Source organism: Heliconius melpomene, chromosome 1, assembly GCF_056956725.1.
Source record: "Heliconius melpomene rosina isolate 202511_hmr_F chromosome 1, ASM5695672v1, whole genome shotgun sequence".
Classification (NCBI taxonomy): domain Eukaryota; kingdom Metazoa; phylum Arthropoda; class Insecta; order Lepidoptera; family Nymphalidae; genus Heliconius; species Heliconius melpomene.
The window spans coordinates 15,223,569-15,247,906 of NC_140389.1; the positions used below are offsets into that span (position 1 = coordinate 15,223,569).

The 24,338-nt window shown below is 32.8% G+C and overlaps 1 protein-coding gene and 2 non-coding genes across 3 annotated transcripts in view; 1 reads left to right on the plus strand and 2 right to left on the minus strand.

Annotated features, from left to right (window-relative positions):
* Window positions 1-13: 13 nt before the first annotated feature.
* TRNAQ-UUG (transfer RNA glutamine (anticodon UUG)) lies at window positions 14-85 on the minus strand. Its single transcript has one exon. It is a non-coding gene; the product is annotated as a tRNA-Gln (tRNA).
* Window positions 86-1,269: 1,184 nt separating this feature from the next.
* Window positions 1,270-1,341, plus strand: TRNAQ-UUG (transfer RNA glutamine (anticodon UUG)). The gene has a single exon. It is a non-coding gene; the product is annotated as a tRNA-Gln (tRNA).
* Window positions 1,342-7,904: 6,563 nt separating this feature from the next.
* The window catches only part of sens-2 (zinc finger transcription factor senseless-2), a 50,851-nt gene continuing 34,417 nt past the window's right edge, over window positions 7,905-24,338 (minus strand). Inside the window, exons 5-6 of the mRNA XM_085192436.1 lie at window positions 10,667-10,924; window positions 7,905-10,335 (exon numbers count right to left, since the gene is read on the minus strand). Of these exons, the coding sequence (XP_085048562.1) occupies window positions 10,265-10,335; window positions 10,667-10,924 (329 nt within the window). The 3' untranslated portion in view covers window positions 7,905-10,264. The remainder of the gene's footprint in view (window positions 10,336-10,666; window positions 10,925-24,338) is intronic.

The following is a 24,338-nucleotide window of genomic DNA, read 5'->3' on the forward strand; positions in this document are numbered from 1 at the left end:
TGTCTAAAAAGTTAGGTTCCACCGAGATTTGAACTCGGATCGCTGGATTCAAAGTCCAGAGTGCTAACCATTACACCATGGAACCGCACATGTAAATCGCTTAATATATTGTATATAAAATTTCGCCTTTCACTCGCTATAGTCGATGACGTCAAGGGTCATCTTTCTAGGTCGTGTTAAGATGTTACGTACATACGTAAGACGTCGAAACGGATGAAGATGTTAATATAATTTTGAATTTATAAAAAAAAATGCTGCACTCTTTATCCGCATGTAGCAGGGTAAGGAGAGGGAACCTAGTGCTAAGGAAGAGGGAACCTAGTGCCGTCGTTGCGGAACTCGCGTCAGCGAAGAAAATGGATAATATATTAAATAGTTCATTTCCTCAAATAGAAATCGAACCCCCGACTAGCTTTAACTTCAACTTCATTTTACTATACTTTATATATAGTAAATTGTCTAGCAAATCGTCAAATATTAAAAAAAACGTATGGGCACAATAGAAATCTTCGTGAATCTCGCGAGCCACGCAATCATCGGTCCGGCGTGATACATAATTCACAATACTGATTGCGTACAGCGGGACACGTGGGGCCGCTGCATTATATATGAACGGCGATTCTGACCGGACAGGGGTGGATTTGGGGTATATAAGCTTTAGTATATCTTTTTTTTAGAAACGGTGTAAGATTTTGAATGTAGCAGGATTTGAACCCGTTCTATAGGAAACGAAAATGTGTTCAAGTGTTTATACGTTTTCTTAATAAAATAGTTTTCTGTTAAAAATCTGGAATAACACTATTAAAAATAGAGTGCATACGGCCGCAAACTTAAGTTTGTCAATTTTATTCCTCGCGTAATCGAAAGATATAGGGAATTTCCTATAATATAGACTTATCAAATTTGGCAAGAAGTGACATCTTGTAGAAAAAAATAATGGAGAAATGGAAATTTGTAGGTACTTAATTCCTAAGAGTCCAGATATTTGGGTTGCCTTTTTCTACATATATTTACTAAATGTTAAATAACTATCACAATTAATAATTTATTGTCTGTCTTTAAGCAATATTTAAATGATAATGTAATCTAATAAATTAACTTTAAATTGATTACTTGACTACCTATAAATAATAGGAGAAACTTGTTCAAATATTTTAATATCCATATGCGTCAATACTGTGTTACCGTTATAGAGAAAGTAATATGACGAAATTCAAAAGGCTTCTCACGACTAAGTTTCAATATATAATTTGCGTGACAGCGCCAACCGGTTCCATGGTGTAATGGTTAGCACTCTGGACTTTGAATCCAGCGATCCGAGTTCAAATCTCGGTGGAACCTGGCTTTTTGCTGTAGAAATAGGTATATGGTACGTACCTATATTAGTATATAAGTACCATCGTAGTATTTTTGCTTAATAAGTAATAAGATTACTTTGGTTTTATAATTTACGGGTTAAGTTAGGTATTTTTTTTTAATTATTTTATCTCTTATTAAATTATATATTAATATTAAAGCTTGTTTTGTTAGCAAGTAGATACTAAGATGTAACGTCCCCTAAATTTAATTTTACATGTAAAATAATGCTATTGCTAGCAAGAACATAATATCTGTGCTGTGTTTTGAATATCATAAAAAACATATAATTTAAATTCAAATATTCTCGAGGCCAGTCGTGGCGCAGGAGCAAAAACGTACGTTTGTTAACGTGGCGGTTGTGAGTTCGATTCCCAGTTAGGGGAATAAAACATATAATATCCTATTCATTTAATCCCATGGACTTAAAATACTTAGTCGGGAAGTTATTGATTTGACATTTTTTGTAAATCATATTTTAGAAAAGAAAAGAGTTGAATCTTGCCGGTTCTTCTCAGCAGAACCGCATTCCGAGCCGGTGGTGGCATTTCTATGTAACTTAATAATTCAAAAACAATTATAATGGGCCAAATGAATAAAAATATTACATTTAGATTGTTTGTTTTATCTAAGCACATATTTCGTCTACGAAACATCTATCTATCTATATATCTATCTATCCCACAGTACATCTCTGTACCAACAATAGCGTGGACGCGTCCAATACGCACAGTGGCGTGCTAACAGGCGTTTAGCGTCCCGCTCCCGGGAGACCGGCTCCTTTCGGCTTTACTCACAAATCTAACTACTTTTGTACTGCAGGGCTGGCTGGTTGGTTTTTTTAGGAAAATTGTATGTAGAAATTACTCCATACATTATTATGTTTGTTTTGAATTGTATGTACTAAATATAATAATTCAACTATTTATTATCGTTATTGTTATAGATCCGAAGAATATTTTGGAAAATCAAAATGCTAATTTAATAAAAAGTAAAATTGAAATTTATTTACAGAGCGTACAATGTCTCGAAAATCGAAAATGTCTTAATACTGAGTTCTCTTTGCTAGGCCATATGCGGGATAGAGCGTGAATCTAAAAATAACTCAATAGTTACCAAGCTTTAAGTAAACAATTTATTTAAGAATTCTATCACAAAAAATCTAATTGAAAAACAAAATCTAACAAAACAAGTCTATCACTATAAGGACATCGAGAGGGCCCTGGAACTTTGGAACAGTAACTATATTTTTATACATTCGTCTCTGTTGTATAGGTTGTAAGGATTTTTTCGCGTGTCCCAGCTTGATAAGCCGTACGTAATCAAACTGGTCTTATTATGTGATAGAATAAATGATGAGGTCAGGATATTATGCTACTTCTTTTATGAAGGGACTTTAGGTCAGGGTTGGTTTGAAAATTTCGTTAAGTAGAAAAAAATATATAATTATTAAATTCAAAGGCCATTGTGATATGGAAGATTAGTGCTTGAGTGTAAAGCAATTTTTGCTGGTTCGATTGGCACTCAGGTGATATTTGAATTATTTCCATTTTGTAGTTCTGAGAGACTAGAGTAAGTAAATTGATTCGCAGTTCAATTTTTGTTGAAGAACGGAGTGACTTTTTACTAGAAAATAGGACGACAGAAGGAATCTAGTGTTAAGACATACCGTTCTCCACGCACCGCCCAATCAGTTGCGTAACTAGTGGTGGAACTCTATGCTTCTTCCTCTGCCTCTCTTGTTACCAGGGCGATGAAATGTTTTTATTCTCCTCCCACTAGGACCACAACTGTCTCGTTTACATTTACCCTCGCTGTACCTCTGCAACACGGCGGCTTCACAAACTGGCTGATAAAAAATATTAAGCGCATAATCTTAAATTATTATGTACATTATAATATTTAATGTTCAAATGCCTTAAGTCTTAAGTAATATATAACTAAAGCTTCGTTATTTATGTAACAATACGTTCCTCGTATTCTCATTTATCTTACCACACCAGGGAAGTTCAGTCAATTTTAATTTAATCATTCTATCGAGTGCAAATCGAAATCACAATCGTCGTGTTTCCTCGTATACTTTTTCATTCTACATCATGGTACATAAACAAAATGTTATTGTCAATATTATTTGTTACTCATAATAGAACAGGCAGAGGGAAATAGGGAATCCAGTGTTAGGACACTCCGTTTTCACAAAAAAACATTTGGGCTCCCCACTTTCCGCCAAATCCTCAAGACATTGCGCGTTAGGTACCTACTCAATGCGGCGCTTTGCCCTGTTATTATACTTATTAAAAATATTTATTTTTTCTTTCCCGCGAGAGGAAATCGAACTCACAACCGTGGCGTTTACAGTAGCACGTACCCCTGTGCCATGAAGACCTCCAACGTCGATATAATTTATCTATTATCGTAGAAAATTAATCCAATAAGCCTGATTGTATGTTTGTCGATCCCAACATATTTGAACAGTAATGATCGATCACTCATTAACTAATGGCTATTCCTATTATAGTTCCTTTTAGCTGATTCAAAAAGTGCTGCACTTTATCATGTAGAGTCCATGATGTTAATTGTAGAGCTAGTGGAGATGGAGCAGCCTTTATTTTAAAGTATTGCTTTGATATAAGGAATCGTATACAACCAATGTTTAATTGTCGTAGGGGAGAGCGGGGCCAAAAGTTCCGATTTTTTTTTAACCTCAAATATTACTACGAATACTTGATTTTAGTATTTATACAATATAATCAAATTAAACTTACATATCTAGACTTGCAATTAAAACAGTAATTTGGGGTATTCTTTGTAAGACTTTTTTATTATGAATTTTTTTATGACTGAAGTCGGAAAGTAACAACTTACCCCGACTTGGGGCAAGTTGTTAACAGACCGGGGTAAATTGTTACCATATTTTTAAAGCTATTATTTGCAAAATAAAAAACAATAAATAATAGAACAAAGCCTGTTTATTTAAGGAATAATCAACAGTATCATAATAATTACCAGGCGCAAAAACAAATCTTTTTTAACCGACTTCTGTAAGAAAAGAAGATTATCAATTCGACTGTTTCTTTTTTTTATGTATGTTACTTCATAACTTATGATTAAGTGAACCGATTTTGATGATTTTTTTTATTTGAAAGGTAGTACTTCCCATGTGGGAACCAATTTTTTTTGGTCTATTTTTGACAATGGTATCTATGAGAAAATCACATAAGTATTAAATTTGTATTGGTACGTGTGCGACAAAATGACGAATAACTCAATATCACGCCAACCGATTCTAATGATTCTTTTCTTATTTGAAAGAATACACTTCAAGGATAGTTTGATGAAAGTTTGGTTAGGTTCTGATTATAAAATCCGGTCAAAATTGAGAAAATTTGTTTTTATTTTGGTAAATATTACTTATACTGGAATAGTTACCAGGGAAAACTTTGTTAAAATTATTGTCAGAAGTAAGATTCCCCATCGTTGCATTTCTTTTCAACCAACCTTAAAAAAAGAACTTTTCATTTTCAACCGACTTCAAAAAAAGAGAGGTTCCCAATTCGCCCGAATATTTTTTATGTATTTTCTTGTTAATATTCCAAAATGTTAGTTTCCACAAAAATAATACCTAATTGAGTCAAATTTTACATATCACAACAGATGCCACTCGTTAACAACCACTACCACCACAACCAACACTCGTTTAAGAAGTATCCTTTTAAGGTTACTTATCACTTAAAATCGTGAAAGAATTAATTTTGAACAAAAAAAAACCGAGCCGAAAAACAACGGAAGTAAAAAGTAAAAGATAATTTTACATAAAATAAAACTTATTTTGATTTTGTTAAACCAAAATAATAAACAAAAAATTTATACCTTTAGGTTTTCGCACTTAATATGTATATGTAATTCTTTGGTAACAGTTTTTATCTTATTCCTGCAATCTTTGAAAACTACATCCGCTGCTTTTTGCATCAACTCATGACACATAACCTCGAGTTGATTTCCGAGCATAAGTCCGCATGTTACTAAATTGCAATATTTTTTAGTATGAAAAATTACAATATTTACATCCCATTATTGGTACAAATGAATTGGCGAAAGTTTTTCGTCACAACAATAGGTCACAACATGCCCCAAACAAAGGGAACATCTAGCCCCAAAAACACGTGTTGAAAAAAAATGAAATATAAATAAGATATAGAAAACATAAATAATTTACAAATAGTGTTCCGAAATAGTAGGTAATATAATGTTAAAAAAACACTAACATACTCGAGGCTAATCGTTAAAATTTGTGAGATAGACCAAAAATATGAAATGCAAAAATATTTACAATCGTGCACCAACGACACCCGTGTGCTATTCCATTGGTTTCGGGTGCCACTGGATTGTTCAATATGCTGGCCATGGGTGCGCTATCACATTGCATTTCACTATATGTTTACTAAATATTCCTATCACTTTTCTCCGCGAAATTATTTCCATCGGAACAACTTACCTCGGTAACTTTTAGCCCCGCTCTCCCCTATATCGAAATTTTGTTCTAAAGCTGAACAAATTAAGATATTTTCTTTTCAGAAAAGTATACGTTACAAATAATAAGCTTTAAAATACAAAATTGTTTCCTTTTGCTTGTTATTAATTAGTTTATTAATAAATTGTATTTTTTACATTTTACAGTTCTTAAACATCTGGCAGTTATGTATGTCGAGTACAATTATTAATAATTACATACCTTTTTTACCGGTTTTAAAATGAATCCTCGACCATCGTGGATTTATTTCTTTCATCATACTAACCGTATATAGGTACACTAGCTTCGTATAGTTCTTAAGTGAGTGTTTAAACTGAGTGTTTTACACTAGGTTCCCCTGCTTACTTTGCTAGATGCAGAATAAAACTGCCATCATGGCTTATGAAATACCTACTAGGATGTATTCCATAAACCATGATAATTAGATAGTTCAAATTATCAAAGTATTTCTATTGCCGCTATAATAACAGAATAAAATAGATTTTTTGCTGTTTTTATAGGTAATAATACGGAACCCTTCATGCGCGAGTCCATCTCGAACTTTGCCATTTTTCTTATTTGTTTTCAGTTCTGTTACAGTTTATAACATACGAGACTGAATAATATCTGTAGGAAAAGCATTTATCGTATGTATATATATGAAATGCCAACCGGAAAGTTTTTAGATACTTTATCAGCTTTTTAATTAAGAGTTAAACTAAAAATCCCCAAAATTAGACTTATAAAAAAGGTATACATTTTATATTAAATTAACAAGCTATTCAATATTAGAATGTAGTAGTTCAATAAATATACCTATTGTTAACAATTAATTAGAAATCAAACACATTTTCCTATTATACACATACTAGCGGACCCGGACACGGCTACGCCTGCTTGAAATATAAGAATATAATTTCTATAGAAATATAATTTCAATCTAGATGAAATGCTAAAAGTGACTATTATATTTATTTTCATAAGGATGAATATCAAAATGACGCGGTAACGAACGCGGTCGCGTAGCGACGACGGTTGTTATTAACATGGCAGAATAAATTGCATGTCAAATTAGAAAGTAGTTTAATTTATTAGTATATATGTGTAATGTAATATTATATAGCCTATAGCACTTCTAAAGAATGCAGCTTTCATACAAAACAAAAACAAAGTAAATCGGACCAGTAGATCCAGAGATCTTAGCGTTCAAACAAACAAACAAACAAACTCTTCCGCTTTATTATATTAGTATAGATAAATTACATAATATAATATTTATATTTTACTATATTATATACTTTTATTTCGCTCTGTTTCCTACAAATATAAGGAGAGGAACCTAATGCTAAGCTAGCTAAAGCTAAACCTCCCTATTTTCGAAATATTCTGTTTAAGAGTTTTCGTCTTATTAAGCGAGGAAAGGAAAATAATATATCTCCCCAAATGGAAATCGAATTCACTACCTACGCGTTTACAACCGGACTCAGTGCCGCTGCGCGACGACAGCCTCCATATAATATTATATGTAACCAAAATCCTATTTTTATTAGAAATAACATTGTTAATCTTTATACGAAATTTAGTCCCCCTGTAACGTGAGCCGTCACTTTGTTCGCAAATCTCGTTATATCGCCGCGGCCGATGGAAAAATTGCATTAATATGGGAATTACGTTAGAATAGTATTAGACTTCTTGATTTCATGTTTGGTAATAGGATTTTAGACGTTTCTTACAAAGAGCTTCTTTACTTACTATGAGTCATCGTAAAAAATACAAATATTTTACTAATTCTCAAAATTTTGTATCATCTTTTTCCAATTTCCAAGTCTTATTTTATCTGACCAAAGCGAGGAAATAAAAAAAATCATTGCCCCAAATGAGGATCGAACTTACAACCATATGTGCAGAGTTAAATGCTGTCCACTGCACTACAATGGTGCATATTACAGAAGAGAAATTACTAATCAGTTTTCGATTTTCACTCATATTAAGGCAAGACTAGACTGGCGAAATACAAAATAAATAAAACAACCATACGTAATATACATTTTCATATATTTAAGTGACAGCTTATAACAATAAAAGTTATAATGACATAAGGATTGCACGTTTGTCTTTGGGTTCGTTTGAATGACTAATATTTTACACTATTTACAGGATAACATTGTACTAAAATTATTTAAAATCTCGAGACTTTTATATTAAATATACATCTTATATCTAACAAATATAACTAAAATAACGATAAATGTATACACTAGCTGTGCTTCTTTAGTAAAAGCTAAATATATTTTGTGACAATTGAAATAGGTTATATATATAACTAGCGGACGCGCGCAGCTTCGCTGGCGTATTTAAAGGTGAATTCTAATAACCCATGAAACATGTGTTCAATGAAATATTTTTAAGAGTCTAATTTCAAATTTTAAAAAAATCTGTGGCGATTTAAAGATTTTTCCATACAAACTTTCAACCCCTTATTTGCATCCTTTGGGGGTGAATTCTAGAAAACCATGAAACACGTGTTCAATTAAATACTTTTAAAAATCTAAATTTCAAATTTTATAAAAATCGGTGGCGATTTAAATATTTTTTCATACAAACTTTGAACCCCTATTTCTCCTCTTTAGAGTTAAAATTTTTCAAAATCCCTTCTTAGTGGATGTTCAGATTACGAAAGTAAACTTTTGTCTAAATTTAACGTTTCTACCATCAGCGGTTACGGCTGTGCGTGCGTCTTACCTCAGTCAGTGAGGACAAGTCCTTTTATATATATAGATTATACAAAAAACTACAATATGCGGTTATATTAAGTATATGAAAATTATATTTGTGGAGAAAATAAAAAAATGTATGCAAAAATTCAAAATTACTCGGTAATGTATTAAATTAGAGTAAGAGTAACCACATACTGTAGACATTTTAGCAACATTTTAGTTATAGCGGTTTTTATTAAACAGCTTAATTTTTTTACTAATAGGTACTGAAAATACAAAATCTTGAATACCATAACTTATCTCAAATATACAATAAAATCTTTGGCTTTATTTTATGGCAACCGAAAAAAGTAATTTTAATACTATATTGTTATAAATTGACAATTTTAAGACATAGGTATAAGAGAAATTCGTATACAATTTTACGTATGAACTCAAACGCTGCGTTAATTAATAACATTCATATTGAAATATTCACAATAATGGTCTATCTACTACATATTTCATATAATATTCTTTAAATTTACAAGAATTTTTAATGAAGCCGTTGTATTTTAAGATTATTAACGAAGGGATTACACATTGTCTTATCAATTTTTACGTTTGGAATGTAATTTAAATACTACGCATAATGGTAAATAACATTTAAAGATATAAAAAAATGAATGGTATGCACATTTTACTAGAAATAAAATGGAAGTTGTTTAACATAATTATTAATAAATATTAACAAAACTTGTATGTGAAATTACACTTATGATTTCTGTAATATATGTACAAATTTAATTTAATACGAACAAAAATATATTTCAGTAATTGGTGGGATTTTCTATGATATATGGTAAAATACAGTACTTGTGTAATGCAGCTGCGTTTACTACAATACCTGTAGTTTTATACTCATCGTGCTATAGTTTACTGTCATTAACTAACATTATAGAATAAAATGATCATATCACAAAATAAACGTCTTTTTAAAATAAAATGATACATTGCTAATGGATTTGTCTTTAGCATAATATATGGAATGATATATTTTGGAATTATTAAAGTAACGTTTTTATATATTTCATACATATTCTTCTAGGTATATGTCTAATACTTATAATTAAAAATAACTAAGATGATTGTAGTATATTCGATAAAAATAAAAAACAATAAAATATATTGAAAAATATGAAAAAAATATACCTATCCTTAATATTATTATTTTTCAATATGACAGTACAAGCTCTTAACTAATTTTCGTTACAAATCAGACATTATACAGCCTGTTAATTTTTAAAGAGATCAAAAACTCACGTTGGAACCTTACGATACCTTATTTAATTTAGCTTAACGTTTGATTTCATTTTAAACATTTAAAATAAATTATTAATTTTGTTTATCTTTGGTAGACTAAAAAATAAAATTTTGACAAATGTTCAAATTTCCGATTCAAATTTTGCTATATCATATTTACAAGCACCCACACTCTGGTATTTATATAAAAGAAAAAATTATATAAAAATGCACAAATTTAACATATTTCAAATCTATTTAAACAGTTCACATATCACTGATAATATTTATATTTATTAAAATTTTCAACTATTCCTTGAAGTCTTAATGTCTTTCAATATTTTTTCATCTATTACCACTATGTTCAGCCTTAGCGCCAGGGCGCGAAGGCGGTTGCGCTTCAGGAGGGCAACGGCTGTAACGGAGGAACTGCACTGCTCATTCTGAAATCTGGGTGTGGCGGGCGGAGATCTGAAAATCATTTTTAAGTTAGTAGGTATACATTTTTTGGTAAAATGTTCGAAGATTGTAAGTGTGTGATTCATATGTAGTTAGAACTAAGAATTATTATTTATTCAATGCTACAATTTCGAATTCGAAATTATTTTTTTATTAATATTTTTATTTATTCATAAATAATAATAACAGTGTTTTTGAAATAAATTGTTTCAAAAACAACACGGTACCACTTATTATATGTGCATAATAGCATATTTAACTATTACAAACATGCTGTATAATATTAATAAATGTCACCTAAAAAACTAAACTCATAAAATAAGTCTTATTCATTTAAACATACCTATACGATCTCCCACGTGCATATCAGGTGGATGCATGCCATGCACATCAGTATGCGGAGGCTGCATATGCTGAGGGTTCCTTAAGTCAGCGTGCTGGGTCTCTCTATGCCTTCGCAAGTCCACTTTCCTCTGGAACGCCCGCCCGCACAGATCACAGGCGAAGGGTTTAAAGCCCGTATGTTTTCTAGAGTGTGTAATGAGATTTGAACTTTGGCTAAACGCTTTACCGCAAACTTGGCATTTGTGGGGTTTTTCACCTGCGAACAAAATGGTTGTTAATGGAATCGTCGAATTTCGTTGCTTTGTCGAAGAAAATTGTGTTTTTTGTTTAAATATGTTGACATTTTTGAGTTTCTGTACTTTAGTTTGTTTTATACTATGTACCTACTCTCTATATTTTTAGAATATTTACTTTGTGCAAGTACGCGATGGTTGTGGATTCTGTTCTCACTCTGGGGATACAATTATTACACTTCAAGGCAAAGCGTTGGGATTCGTCTTTCAATACGCAATATCTTGAAAATTGTATGAAAAGCGGGGATCAGAGTGCCTTTACACTGACTCCTACCTATCGCTCACACTGCTATATTCGGGATACAGAATGAATTCATCTCTGAAGCTGAAGCACTTTTAGCATCAAGTTAGATAAGTATATATATATATTGCAATTTTTTTATATCAGGCGTCTTATTATTTGTATAATATGTGTCATCTTATCATAATAAGTGTCCGACGGTAACTTTAATTTTAATTCAACACCAATATATAGTTAGACTGCGTTCTGGTCAGTCACCAAGTTATGATTGTCATTTTAATTGCCAAATTAAACTTCTCCTGTGCGCCCACATGGCCCTTACGTACTAGGTATAGGATATTTAAAATTATCATGGGAATAATCAGGAGTAGAAAATAATATTACTTATCTAGAATTTATTTATATCTATGTACTTATATAAAAACTACCGTCGTAGTATTATGGAACTACCGTCAAATCACGTTGACGTACAGACGCAATGGATATAGTCTTTTCCTATATCTATATAATCTGTGCTAGAATATCCGCGTATCGATCCGCGCTGACACGTGAGCCTGAGTGCAGATGGCTTAGGGTTGGCAGAAGGAATAAAAAGGGAAAAGAAAAAAAAATGTTATAACCTGCTGAATGTCTAAAAATTCAATAATTTATTTATTTGGAGACTAGTAAAAAATAGCAAAATCATTCTTTTTTAATAATTCTTCTTAGATACCTAAGAAGAATTATTACATATACAAGACGACACGACCTATACATTTATAGGACGACAACATCTGTTTTATAAAATGAAAAAGCTGTTAAATTTTAATCTTAATATTATTTAATCTTCACACATTTTAATATAAAGGCAGTACAAGAATTATGACAAGTCACAAAAAAAGGAAAATTAAAGCAAAACCAAGCTATAACTTATTCCGTCAAACAGTCAAAATCTATAGCCATAGTTTTCACTTAAATTAAAACCGAATTCGAACCTGCAACCAATCACATCCTCCCAGACTGCTATTGCGTAACATAACCCTAAATATGCGGATATCGCACGTGCGAGTATTAATACACGTCCGCGTAATCTCTGCGAGGTCCGGTCCGCATTACAGATTCCGCCGTATTCCCTACTACAAAAATTTATAGCCCGTTATATACGCGGCCATTACCAGTTTATGTATCGTGATTCTCGCTACGGAATTTAATATCGTATCGTTGCCGTTGCCGTTGTCGTTGCTCTTTGTTCTAGATTTAGTGGCATTTTCTCATAATTCCCGTTGAAGAATATAAGTTATGTTTTATGAGTTATTTTTCAGTTATGTTTTAGTGTTTAAGCTTCCTTTAAGTACTTTTTTAATATGTTTATACAGTAAGTACTGTGATCTTATATAAACATATATACTCAAAAAAATAGTAAAGAATATGGACATAATTCATAGATTCACTATAAAAATTGCCTGTGCCAACTTAACTAATAATTATATTTTCCTGTTTTCCTTTAAAACGTTATATATAACATACAAAATACATAACAAAAACCGATCGTCCAACCTGAGCGATGCCAATCCGCGAACAAATCACGGCAACGATACCTAACAATTAGGTACAACATTGAAAGAGGGCCGTAGTCCGTCAATCAAGGGGTACGTGGCGACTTCATTAGAGCGACCGAGAGGATTTGGCCCCTCTCGTTCCCTCCCGAGTGTCGCGATTGCCGAGACCAATTTATATCCGTCGTGCTATTGGCCGTGATTGCGGGCGGCTCCACCCGGCTCCACCCAGCGTCGCGTAGCAACGGGGGGGAGCCACTCCACCCCCACCCCCCGTTATGGATCGCAATTTTCCTTTGAATTGGAAATCAGAGTTCGCAGCCCTCGTTAGTCCTCCATCTTTGAGATAGCAGATTTTTAGTGAAGATGTTTCAGTGAGAATTGCGCTTCGCTCAGCTTTTGGTTGGGTAGATGGAAATATGAAATAACGTTCTCGGTATTTCTTTGTTTTGATTTTTTTAGTTACTTCTGTCTGAGAAGGTGTATTTTGTTCTCTTACGTATTTTGTCTGCGTATTAACCCAGACTTTAGTTGGCTTGAAAAGCGAGACTAAGAAACTTTAGCACTAACAAAGATTATTAACATTAATAAGGCATTCCAGTGGTAGTTCTATCTAGGAATTTTCATCTTTCAAATATGTGTTTTATAATACACTTTAAAAACAGTAAACAGAGACGTTTCTCACTAAATATTATCTAACTTTACACATCATCTAAAAAGGCTCAAAAGCACTTTCACGTCTCAAACAAACACAACAGACACTAAAACAACACTTAACATCCATTAAAACAAATTTACAAACACAATTGTAGTTTAAAACAATAAACACTTATAATACAAGTGTAAAGCGACCAACTTTCCGCCGTAACGTACATTTTGAAAGTGCGTAAAATCTTTGAGTCGTAATTCTTGAGTGTAATTACAGGCGCGACAGTGTGGAGGGTAGGATTTAATTGTTTAGGGACGGAAGCTAAGACGTGTTCAACTTCATTCCAGTTTAGTGCAAGCTTTTTTGGGAGCTTCTTCGGAGTTTTGGTATACCTATTGAGCTTTCTTGTGTTGAGGGTTATGTTAGATAAAATACTTTTAAGAAATATATGATAATTTGACTCCTTTGTAATGAATTCGAGTTTGCTTGCCTGAATGTGGATGAAAACATTATAATATGTAAGAAAATTTATTAAAATATTCGATCCTACATTACACACACACACACATTAGAATTTATGTCTGGTCTCACTGCACATGGTTCGACGTTGAGTTTCATCACTCTACACATAATATGAATTCACACGAAGTTTCAAACAAGTCATTTAATAATACTTTCTGAAATTTATAGTTTTTACGGAATATCACACAATCAGTTTTAGTTCGAAAGATGCATTTACGGATTATAGACGTATAAACTACGTGCTTTTATTACAGTGGAAGCTTCACAGATTTTTATGGCACCTCGTAATCAAGTAATAAGACGAAAACAACATTTCTGTTGTTGTTATCCGGTACCGTAGCCGTCGTAGCGCAGCGAGACAGTGAGTGTTAACGACGGTTGCTTGTTCGATCCCCATTGAGGAGAATCATTTTATATTTATTTTCATTTCTTTCCTCTCGAAGACAAAGCGCGGTGTTAAAAGATCTCTTGCAGTTATACTATTTTTAGAAAATTTAGCGTGGCACGTAGCCCGATTTGAATTTGCCTTCTTACAAAAGTTTTCCAAGAGGTGCTTTAGGTAAATCAGGTTTAGGTTCAAATTCTGCCAAGTTTATAACTTTGTACATTTTCTAAAAAAGTATATTTTCTTAATAAATGAGGTAACTATTCAGTTCACTCATAATGTAAGCATCTTAGAGACAAAGGTATCAAAAACATGGAATTTAAACCCACATTCCTCACAAAATTGTACCACAACACCAAAATTCAAAATACATTCACTTATTCATATATTCATTATTAAAACAATTTCCCTTTAAATATTAAGACGCGTTGAGATTGAACGGAGCGAAGCGAGGAATAATCGTAAATCCTGAGTATAAGGAATCCTGGTAATGGTTTAGGACGGACGGTTCGAGTGCTTTTTACGTTCCAGCTTAACTTTAACTTTGGAGAAACATTTTGAGAGAGTTTTTTTGTGATTATTTTTTCGTAAAAAATATAATTATAAATTGTGCTTAAATATTTATTATATACGGTATTTTTAAGATAATATCTAAATAAAAATATTTTATATAGATATTATCTTTAAAATACTGTATGGTATGTACAAGTTTCGATCCCTTTAACAATTAAATGTGGGAATAATCCATTATGAATTTTATTAATTGGCTTTCCAAAGCCAATCAATAAAATTCATAATAATATTTGTTTTACATTTGTACATTTTCATAAAGTACTCTTTCATTGAAACTTTAATTTAAACTTCTACTCAAAAACAAACGCAAAATCTTCTAATTAGAAATGTTAACAAAAAACAACAGTACTGATTTCCACCACTTCACACGCAATATACCTATTGAAAGTTGAGAGGAAAATAGAGAACGGAGAGTTGTAACCCTGTGGCCTTTGCGTACAATACTCTTCTACAAAAATACTAACACAAGTTTTAATAATAATTAATAATAAAGAGAAATCTATTCAATAATATTAAAATATGACTGCAGACATGTTATAACGAAATAAAATATTCCCAATCAAATCACCCAAAATCATTACGGCCCATTATCAGAGCACTAAACGGAGATTAACAATAAAACAGACATTAATACAATTAAATTACCAAATCCGGCCCTGCGTTGCTCATCTGCACAATGTCAAGAGGGATTTTTATGGCAACGTACTTCCCTACTGAATTAAATATACGCTACTAAGAGTGCTTTCGAGTAAGATTTTTAGATATATCGAGGTAAATATTAAATATTATGACATTTTTTTTGTTTTGATTCTTATTTAACAGGCAACAGAATCCGTAATATAAATTTCAAATAGTATTAGTATATTAGGCATTGCTTACTGAGGCCGACCTGGTGAAGTATCACAAGCATGTGACTGTAAACACGATGGTTGTAGGTTCGAGTTCCATTTGGAGTTTTATGATTATTTTCTGAGTTTATCTGGTTCCCAAGTACCCTCTGCCTACCCTACAACCTGCTCGATATAGCGTGATTGAAAAGTAATTTTTACAATTTTAACTCCAAGCAAGCAAAATCGCGGACAATGACTAGTCTTATATAAAAAATAGTGTTTACAACAAAATAGAGAGAAAAAAAACCCCAAAATCTAGACACGTTCGCAAAGGGCCAAAGCAATAACAATAATTTGCGCGACTCCTCCCTTAATAATTCAACGATAAAAAACCGCTGGCAAATTGGAGGGAGGATGAGTACAGGAGGTAGATGCGTTTACGCGATCAATGTTAATTCGGAGAGAGTTTTCATCTTACCTTGATATATGTATGTAAAACTTATGAAAATGATATCAAAACAAAATTCTTATTCAATTCCCATTTCCATCCTCATCCACAATACCAACTTAACCAAAATCATACAAAAAAAGCTTAACTTTACATACTTTATAATGATTTACAGCTTAAATTCATAATTCTGTAGCGAAAGCTCTCACAAATAGGTATATATAATCGTTTAGAATATCAGGACACTCTGCACTGCAGCCAGCACTTAGCGAGCTCAGGTGCAAGATTAAAAGTGCACTCATTATCGCACAGCACTACGTGGATTTAAAAGCTTTATAGTGAGCTTTTTAAAATATTTTCATGGTATAAACGTTGATTTTATTTATGATTTGTTTTAAAACGGAATAGCATTTAGGGTTAAGACTTCCCCGAAGAGGTTCCCTACTTGCGGCCCAATTTTTGAGGCATTCTGCGTTGTGTATATAGGCGTAAAAATAAAATAAAAATATATATGATAAGATAAAATTCTGAAATATGTAAAGTCTCTTTCACACACATATATTTGTATATATTACAGTAAATCCACACAAGCCGACGTGATTCCCGGGATCGCTAGTGATGTGCGGATTTCGCTTAGAATCCCGGTTTACGATCATACGGCACCCGGCGGGGAGGTGATATACATCCCTATGTATTATAGAATACCTGGACTTTACAGTATTATTGACCTAGATTTTTGCTTTAACTTTTCAGTATTTATCTAGATTTTTTTTTAGTTATTTCTACTCAATCATGTTATATTAATTTTGATAAGTAAAAAGAGTGTGCTAAGTGATTCAACACTGAGTTTTCTGTTAAAGCTTATAGCGTTTTCTTTCCAAGTCAAAAAATACATATGTTTAACACAAAAACATTCCCTACTAAGGGATTTGAACCTACACATTGTAATCCATAAATAACGTTAGCACAAAGCTATCACTTATCACATAGATTATTTCCACGTAAATCTAATTATTATAAAAGCTTCCTACACAAAAACAAGAGGTTACACAGAATCTATCAAGACGTTCAACAATCGTTATTCCAGCGCAAACAAACCACGCTAACATAAACAACACAATCTTGAGACTGATGGAAAATGGAGTCGCAATCTTAAGAGAAAAGCAAACTGTTGAGATAAAATTGTTAAGATGGTCTTGTTTCTTGGATAAATGTTACTGTATATATATTTTTAAGACATTCTGTTACCCACTTTTCACCGAATTCTTGAGGCATTGCATTGTGAGTGGCGAAACTCCTGGTTTTCCTCGTTACCAAAGGAAATGAAAATATCAAATAATTCACTCCCTCGAGAGGGATTCTGACTCACAACTATAGCTTTTATAGTCATATGCTGATACTTCTCCGCCACGACGACCTCTAATATTTTATGATCAAAATTTCTCAAATTTGTTTTTAGATATTAATTTAGGTAGGATTTAATTTTTCTTAGTAAAATTTGTTGATGCTAAACGAAATTCAGCATATAAAAGAAAATTACAAAGTTGTTTCTTTTGATAACTAAAAATAATGAACAGTTTCTAATCGACCGATAGACCGATTATTAAATTTCTTTCTCAAAAATAAAAAGAAACCTGAAATTATAACAATTAATAAAAAAAATAAACAATTCATATATGAAATAAGTCTTAAAATCCTCATTTACATATTACATACAAACCATACACGATACTTCAAAAAGCACGTAAAATTTTAAAGGAGTTCATCCCTTATAGGTCACAAAACAAACTCACAACGTCCGGGTCATTTTACTGAGACGTTTACGATCGCGCCGTACGAGTACGAGTATATGCGGAACTTGTGTAAATGCCACTTACGCTTGATTTATACGTTTGTACCACTATGTGCCGCGGCCGGCTGTACCTACTCGTATATCAGGTGGTATGACTTTTTTATTTCACGTTTTTAATGTTCTTTGCATATTCGATTTATGTAGTCTATAAAGTCTTTATTTTAGTTGATTTTAGGGTTCCCTACTCAAAAAGTTAAAAAGGAACTTTATTACTGATAGGTACTCCGCTGTCTTTCCATCTATCTGTCGAAACCCTCGGTGCGGTAGTTCGACTTGACTCATTCAGTTTTTTTTTATAATTGTTAGGTTAGTTTTTGCCCAAAATTACGTGGACATTATGACATGAATTGGCAAATTTAGTTTTTTTACGTTCTGGAAGAATTTCGAGAAGTCGTCCCTAGAAGCAAGGGAGCTCCCCTGTGTACTCCAATTTCGTCTCTCTAAAGATACAGAATGGTGAAGTTTCGTCAGAAACTGACGTCGCATTCTGTAAACCTCTTAAGCATTGTAAATATACACATTATCAAAAACTATATTTAAATTTCAACATAATGTATAGTAAAAATACCAACAAAAACAATAATGGTGTCCCAATAATAATATGTTAAATAAAAAATAGAAAATCCAATATTTATAACAACATTAATATATTATTTCCCTCTTTAACAGACTAAAAATCGAATATAACGTGAAATGAGCATCGTGAAACGGCAAGTTCCCTCAAACTAATAAGGGCCCTCACGTTGACACTTGACAAATTCGTTAATACGCCCTCGGACGGGGGCCGGAGCGCCGTGGACCCGACGAATGGGTATTTATATAAATATTTTTGTGAACCCAGATGATTTATTGAGTCTTTAGATTTAGTGTTTTATTTCTTTTGTCTTTATTCCAATTTATTATGTAGGTCGAAGAAAGTTATTTTTATATATAAGTATTTTAACATAGAACTAGATATAATTATGAATCAGTGATACTATATCACTCTGTTTTCCTTTTGTTGTCATTTATAAAGACTGTATGGATGGAGGGACTCGAAAGAAAAAAATAATTCTCTTTCATGACTTTTTCGGATTCCAATCCATAATTATCTCATGTACAGTAAGACTCTCTGTACAAATATACAGGCACTTTAATTAAATGTAATTAAATGTAGCTGACAAAAAACGGCATGCCACTCAAGACGGCATGCCTCCAGAATTCGGTGGAAAGTGGAAAAAGTAATGTCTTAATGGAAACGGAGGGTCTTAACACTAGGTTCCGGATTTCTTCTGCCTATCCTGCTATGTGCGGAATACAATAAAAAAAAATATTATAAGCTTTTTATGCCAGGTAACATTTATCTATTAAAAACACACACAATTTTCACACACAAATAAAAATTTATCCAAAAAAAAACACACACAAAATCAACTAAGCACAACCCAAAAACACATCCACACACACACCCACTACAAAATAAAAGCAACACATAATAAAGCGAACGTAACGGTCAACTATGCAGCAGATTGTTCCGTTGGGATTGTCCCGAACAATGCGAGTGCTAGTCACTACGGTTATTGCGATGTATTCGTATTTGTGACCCAAATGGAATTCGGGATTTTCGGCATTTTCCTCCCGTTTATTGTTGGGTATTGTCGAGTTAGTTGTAGCTTTAATGGTGGAGAACAGTATGGATAGGTTTAGGTATTGTGGATCTGCTTTTATAGGTATATTATAGAGACGTTTCATTTTGAAAGATCAAATAAATATCTTAGTAATAAGGAACCCTTTTCTTTTTTTTTCGTTGGCGTGATTCAGTTAAACATGTTCTAATTTTGGACTACCTTTAAATCAAGATTTGAAAGCCTTCAAAATGTTAAACCTCCATAACCTCCTCAATTTTATAACCTAATTTTTTTGTAGCGTTATGTTTTATATTTTTTTAGCATCTCACTGTATCCTATATAAATAGCAGAGTAGGCAGGGTGAACTTAGTGTTTAAATAACCCTGTTTCCCTTTTCCCCCATTCAGTGGCAGAACTCAACTAATTTTGTTACGAAAGCGAGGAAATTAAAATAAATGAATTTCTCCAAATGGGAATCGTCCACAACCATAGTGTCTATAATTAGTGACTGTACTCTATAACAATATATATTTAAAATATTATAAACCAAAATACAAAAAAACTCTTATATCACATCCATTTATCCATTTAGTAGCTCTACAAACGTAACGTTCTCCTGGATTTTGGCACGCGAAGAATGCGACTGTCACCTCCCTTATTGCACCGTGACAATTGATGTTTATAGTCCCGAGGACCAACGTCCCTTGCCGTTCTAAATCCCAGTTTAATCTAGTATACTGTAGTAGTCTAAAGTCATAGCATATTACGAGCAAACGAGGAAAACTTTATGTCCTATCTCGATTTCATTTTAGGTTCAAAGTTTTATCTTAGCTGTAGAGAACGGGGAGAATGGTTTGAAAAACGTTCAAATTTTAATATTTAAAGTATATCAACTTGTTCAAAGTAAGTAGCGGGCACTACAGGTTATAGTGGGATCGATTTCTATTCGAAAGCATGATAATTTACAGATATGCATATGCGTTACTGAATGACTGACAGACAACGTACAGCCGAAGCTTCGGTATGTAGATTCTGCGTGTAGACACGTTAGGGTAGTGTAGGGGAGCACTAAAAATAGTATTTCTAGAATGAAAGAAGAGTTTAAAACGTGATGACAGAGGAACAAAGGAACATATCACATCTATTGTGATTTGACAAAATAAGAATTTTCACAGCGCAATTTGAAGTAGTGCTAATTCGATAAGAAAGGCGATTTAAAAAAAAAGTTATAATAATATTTATTATATAAAAGGCAGTGAAATATTTGGTCTACGTGCTTTGGATGGATGGTTTCATGATCTTAAATTCGAATATGGGCAAGATTATATATGTATGTTTTAAATATCTAAAAATATAAAAAGTATCATTTAATATTTTTTGAGATAAACGGAAAAAGAAAAACAAAATAATTTCACATAAAATTCTCATTTTCATATCAACAAGAATATATTATACTTAGCACGAGCTTACACCAATATCCATAAGTACATTTGATATTCAATAACGATTCGACACCCCACGCCGCTAAGCTCAGCATTACAAGACAATATGATGACAAAATAAATTGCTCCACAAAGGGTTGTCATTTAGGTGGATTATATCTAATACCAATAATGGGGATGAAATATGAACTATGAATATTATTAGTCATCTTGTTTTATTTTATTTTATATAACTTTTTGGATTTGGCCTTTTAAAATTGTTTGATATAAATTTGTAGATAATTAACGTGTAAAGAAAGAAAAGAGAAAAAGAAAAAAGGTACAAATTATACTTAATGTAAAAAGCGAGAGCTTGTTTGGTTGAACGCGCTAGTCTCAAGAACTACTGTTTCAAATTAAAAAATAATATATATAAATATATTCTATTTTATGTTCATTATAATACGATTGTCAGTATAAGGGATTAATTCTCTGATATCAGATACACTAAATCAAACATGACAGATTAGGGTGCGTGCTTTTAAAGACATCTTTCTGATATACTATAATAGCAATTAACATAAAATGAATATATATTTGATATCTATTCTAGTAATCGTTGTAAGGACTTTGAGCGACGTTGGTGAGCTTATTTTTTTTTATCTAATAATTATTTTCACCTTTGTAATGAGACATTAATTTATTTTCTTATTATTAGCTTCACGCTTTGGCAGGGTAGCCAGAGAGAACAGAGCGTCATTCTTTCTGTATACCTCTTCCGCCTCGTCCACTGTCATCAACCTCTTCAGATATGCCCTTTTGGGAACTCCTCATGCTTTTTATGTGCCCTTCCTCCAGAATCATCCATCAATCGATCGATCTAGCAATGGTATTTGTCACACTTTTTACTCAGACATTTTATAATTTTCTTAGATACTCATACAAAATAATATGACTTTTAACCATATCCGTATGTGGTTATCCGTGTGGTTATAGTTCAAAAATATTATATTTTGTCTACATTCTAATATGAAGCTTACCGCGGCAAATCTGCCTGGGGCCGCTACGTGCGGCACGTGTCCGTTACAGGAAATCTCACGGCTAAAGGTGTGGTTTTATGTTATATTTATCTGTATATGCTTGGCATTGATTTTTTGTAACTTTTTTATTTTATATGTTAGTGGAGATTATGGTTTTTTAATGTTTTTAACGAATAATAAATAATGTATTATTATTCGAAAGTTGTAATAACCTATTTTTATTAATTAGTAAGAGTTATAATTTTTTTTAACTTTTAACTATTTAACCGACCGACCGAACAAAAGCGTGCTAACAAAAACACAAAAGACCAACAGAACGATTTGATAACTTTTTCATTAACTCGACACTCCGCGCACCATAAGCGCAACAATAACATAGATTGAAATAGCACTATTGAAAGCCACTCAAATCTAACACGATTCCGCGAGTACATACATTTACCCGTAGCACTGTTATTGTAACTCTTCAATGCATTCCACGTGACCTCTGACCCTTCAGAACCATCCCTTATATTATCACACCTAGTACCTTGGAAATAGGGGTGATATCTTCAGTGCATTCCACATATGACCTCTGACCATCTTTCCACACCAACCCTTATATTATCAAACCTAGTACCTTCGAAATAGGGGTGATATCTTCAGCTGGTTTAAGATAATACTCGACACCTGCCACTGTGCAATGGTAACACTTACGATGCCGTCGCGTCGGATAATCAAAATACAGTAATTTGATTATTGAATGCGTTTATTTTGATAATTAATATGTAGTGCTTGGTTGGTGCAAGTAGTGTTTCGAACTGCAAATGTTCAATTTAGTCGTTTTGCTGGGTGTTATAGGTTTTTTTTAAGACATTGAATATATAGTGTAAATCTTTGTATGTATACCTAATTCTTTAATTAGGTACAAGACATATATATTTTCTTTGCATCTAAAGAAATCTGCAAATTGGTTAAACTTGACTAGAAATTAAAAACAAAATGATAATTATACCACAAAGTAGTATTTAGCCACGCTGTATCCCACATATAGCACGGTCACATATAGGACAGAAGGAACCTTATATTAAGATACTCCCTATTTTTCTCCCAATTTTCCACGTATTGAGTGTAAAAAATACATAATGAAGTAATGTGAATTATACATTCCCCCAAGTGGAAATCAAACTCACAACCGTCACGTATAAATTCAATTGTGCCGCTGCGCTATGACTGGCCTCTACGTTACTTTGAATTGTAAAATAACCAGTCATTCCACAATGACCTCACTATACAAACGTAATTTCAGTAAAAACTTTAACAAGCAAGTCTAATCTAATAATTGGTAAAAGCTCGCCACGTGACCGCCGCGTGGCCTCGCCGCGACAATCGGGGAATTAGGTTTGTAAATGCACACTGTCGCAGAGTGCAATCTAATTGATTTTTAATTCTAGTCGAGTTGTTCAATTTCTAACGAAGAGTGGGTGGTTTTTCTATGTTTAGTCTCAAAAGGGAAGGGTATAAGAATGTAGAGGCCGTCTTGGCACAGGAACATAAGGCTGTGCAAACGCGACAGGTGTGAGATCGATCCCTGCTCAAAGGAATGAAGTACCTATTCGATATTTCATTACTCCAGGAATAAAATATATATTCCTGCGCTCTGGTAACGAAAGTTTAGATTAGCAGAAACCTCTAGATTTCGTTGGAAAGTGGGAAATGAAAATGTTTTTCTGGAGAATGAACTGTCTTATCTCTTTTTAGGTTCTTTTTGCCTACCCTGCTGTATGATGAAATAGTAACTTATAATAAATCATCTTCACGCTGTACCTATCCTGCACACAGCAGGGTAGGCAGAGGAAACCTAGTGTTAAGACACTCCGTTCCCCACTTTCCTAATAATAAGTGCATACATGTAATTTAAAACCAAAAAACCATCAATATTATAACTGTAAGTTCAATATTTAACAGATGTACCAACCCGGATTCATTATTTTAATGCGAGATCGGATTTAAAATCGAATTGTTTGAATAATCACTATCGTTTTATGTACGGCACGCGTCGCGCACGCGTTCCCGGTGTGCTGTATGTATTGCTCATCAGGCACCCTTGGAACTTTATACCGTTGCCGTTTTTTACTAGGGCACCTACCCCTAGAACATCCATTAGAATGCAAGGTCTTCTTCAGTGGGATTATATCTGATGGTAAACATGATTCGATGCTTAATGGAGGCAAGGATTTTATTTTGTATACTTATTTTAATCAATAAATAACCACAATATTTAAACGACCTACT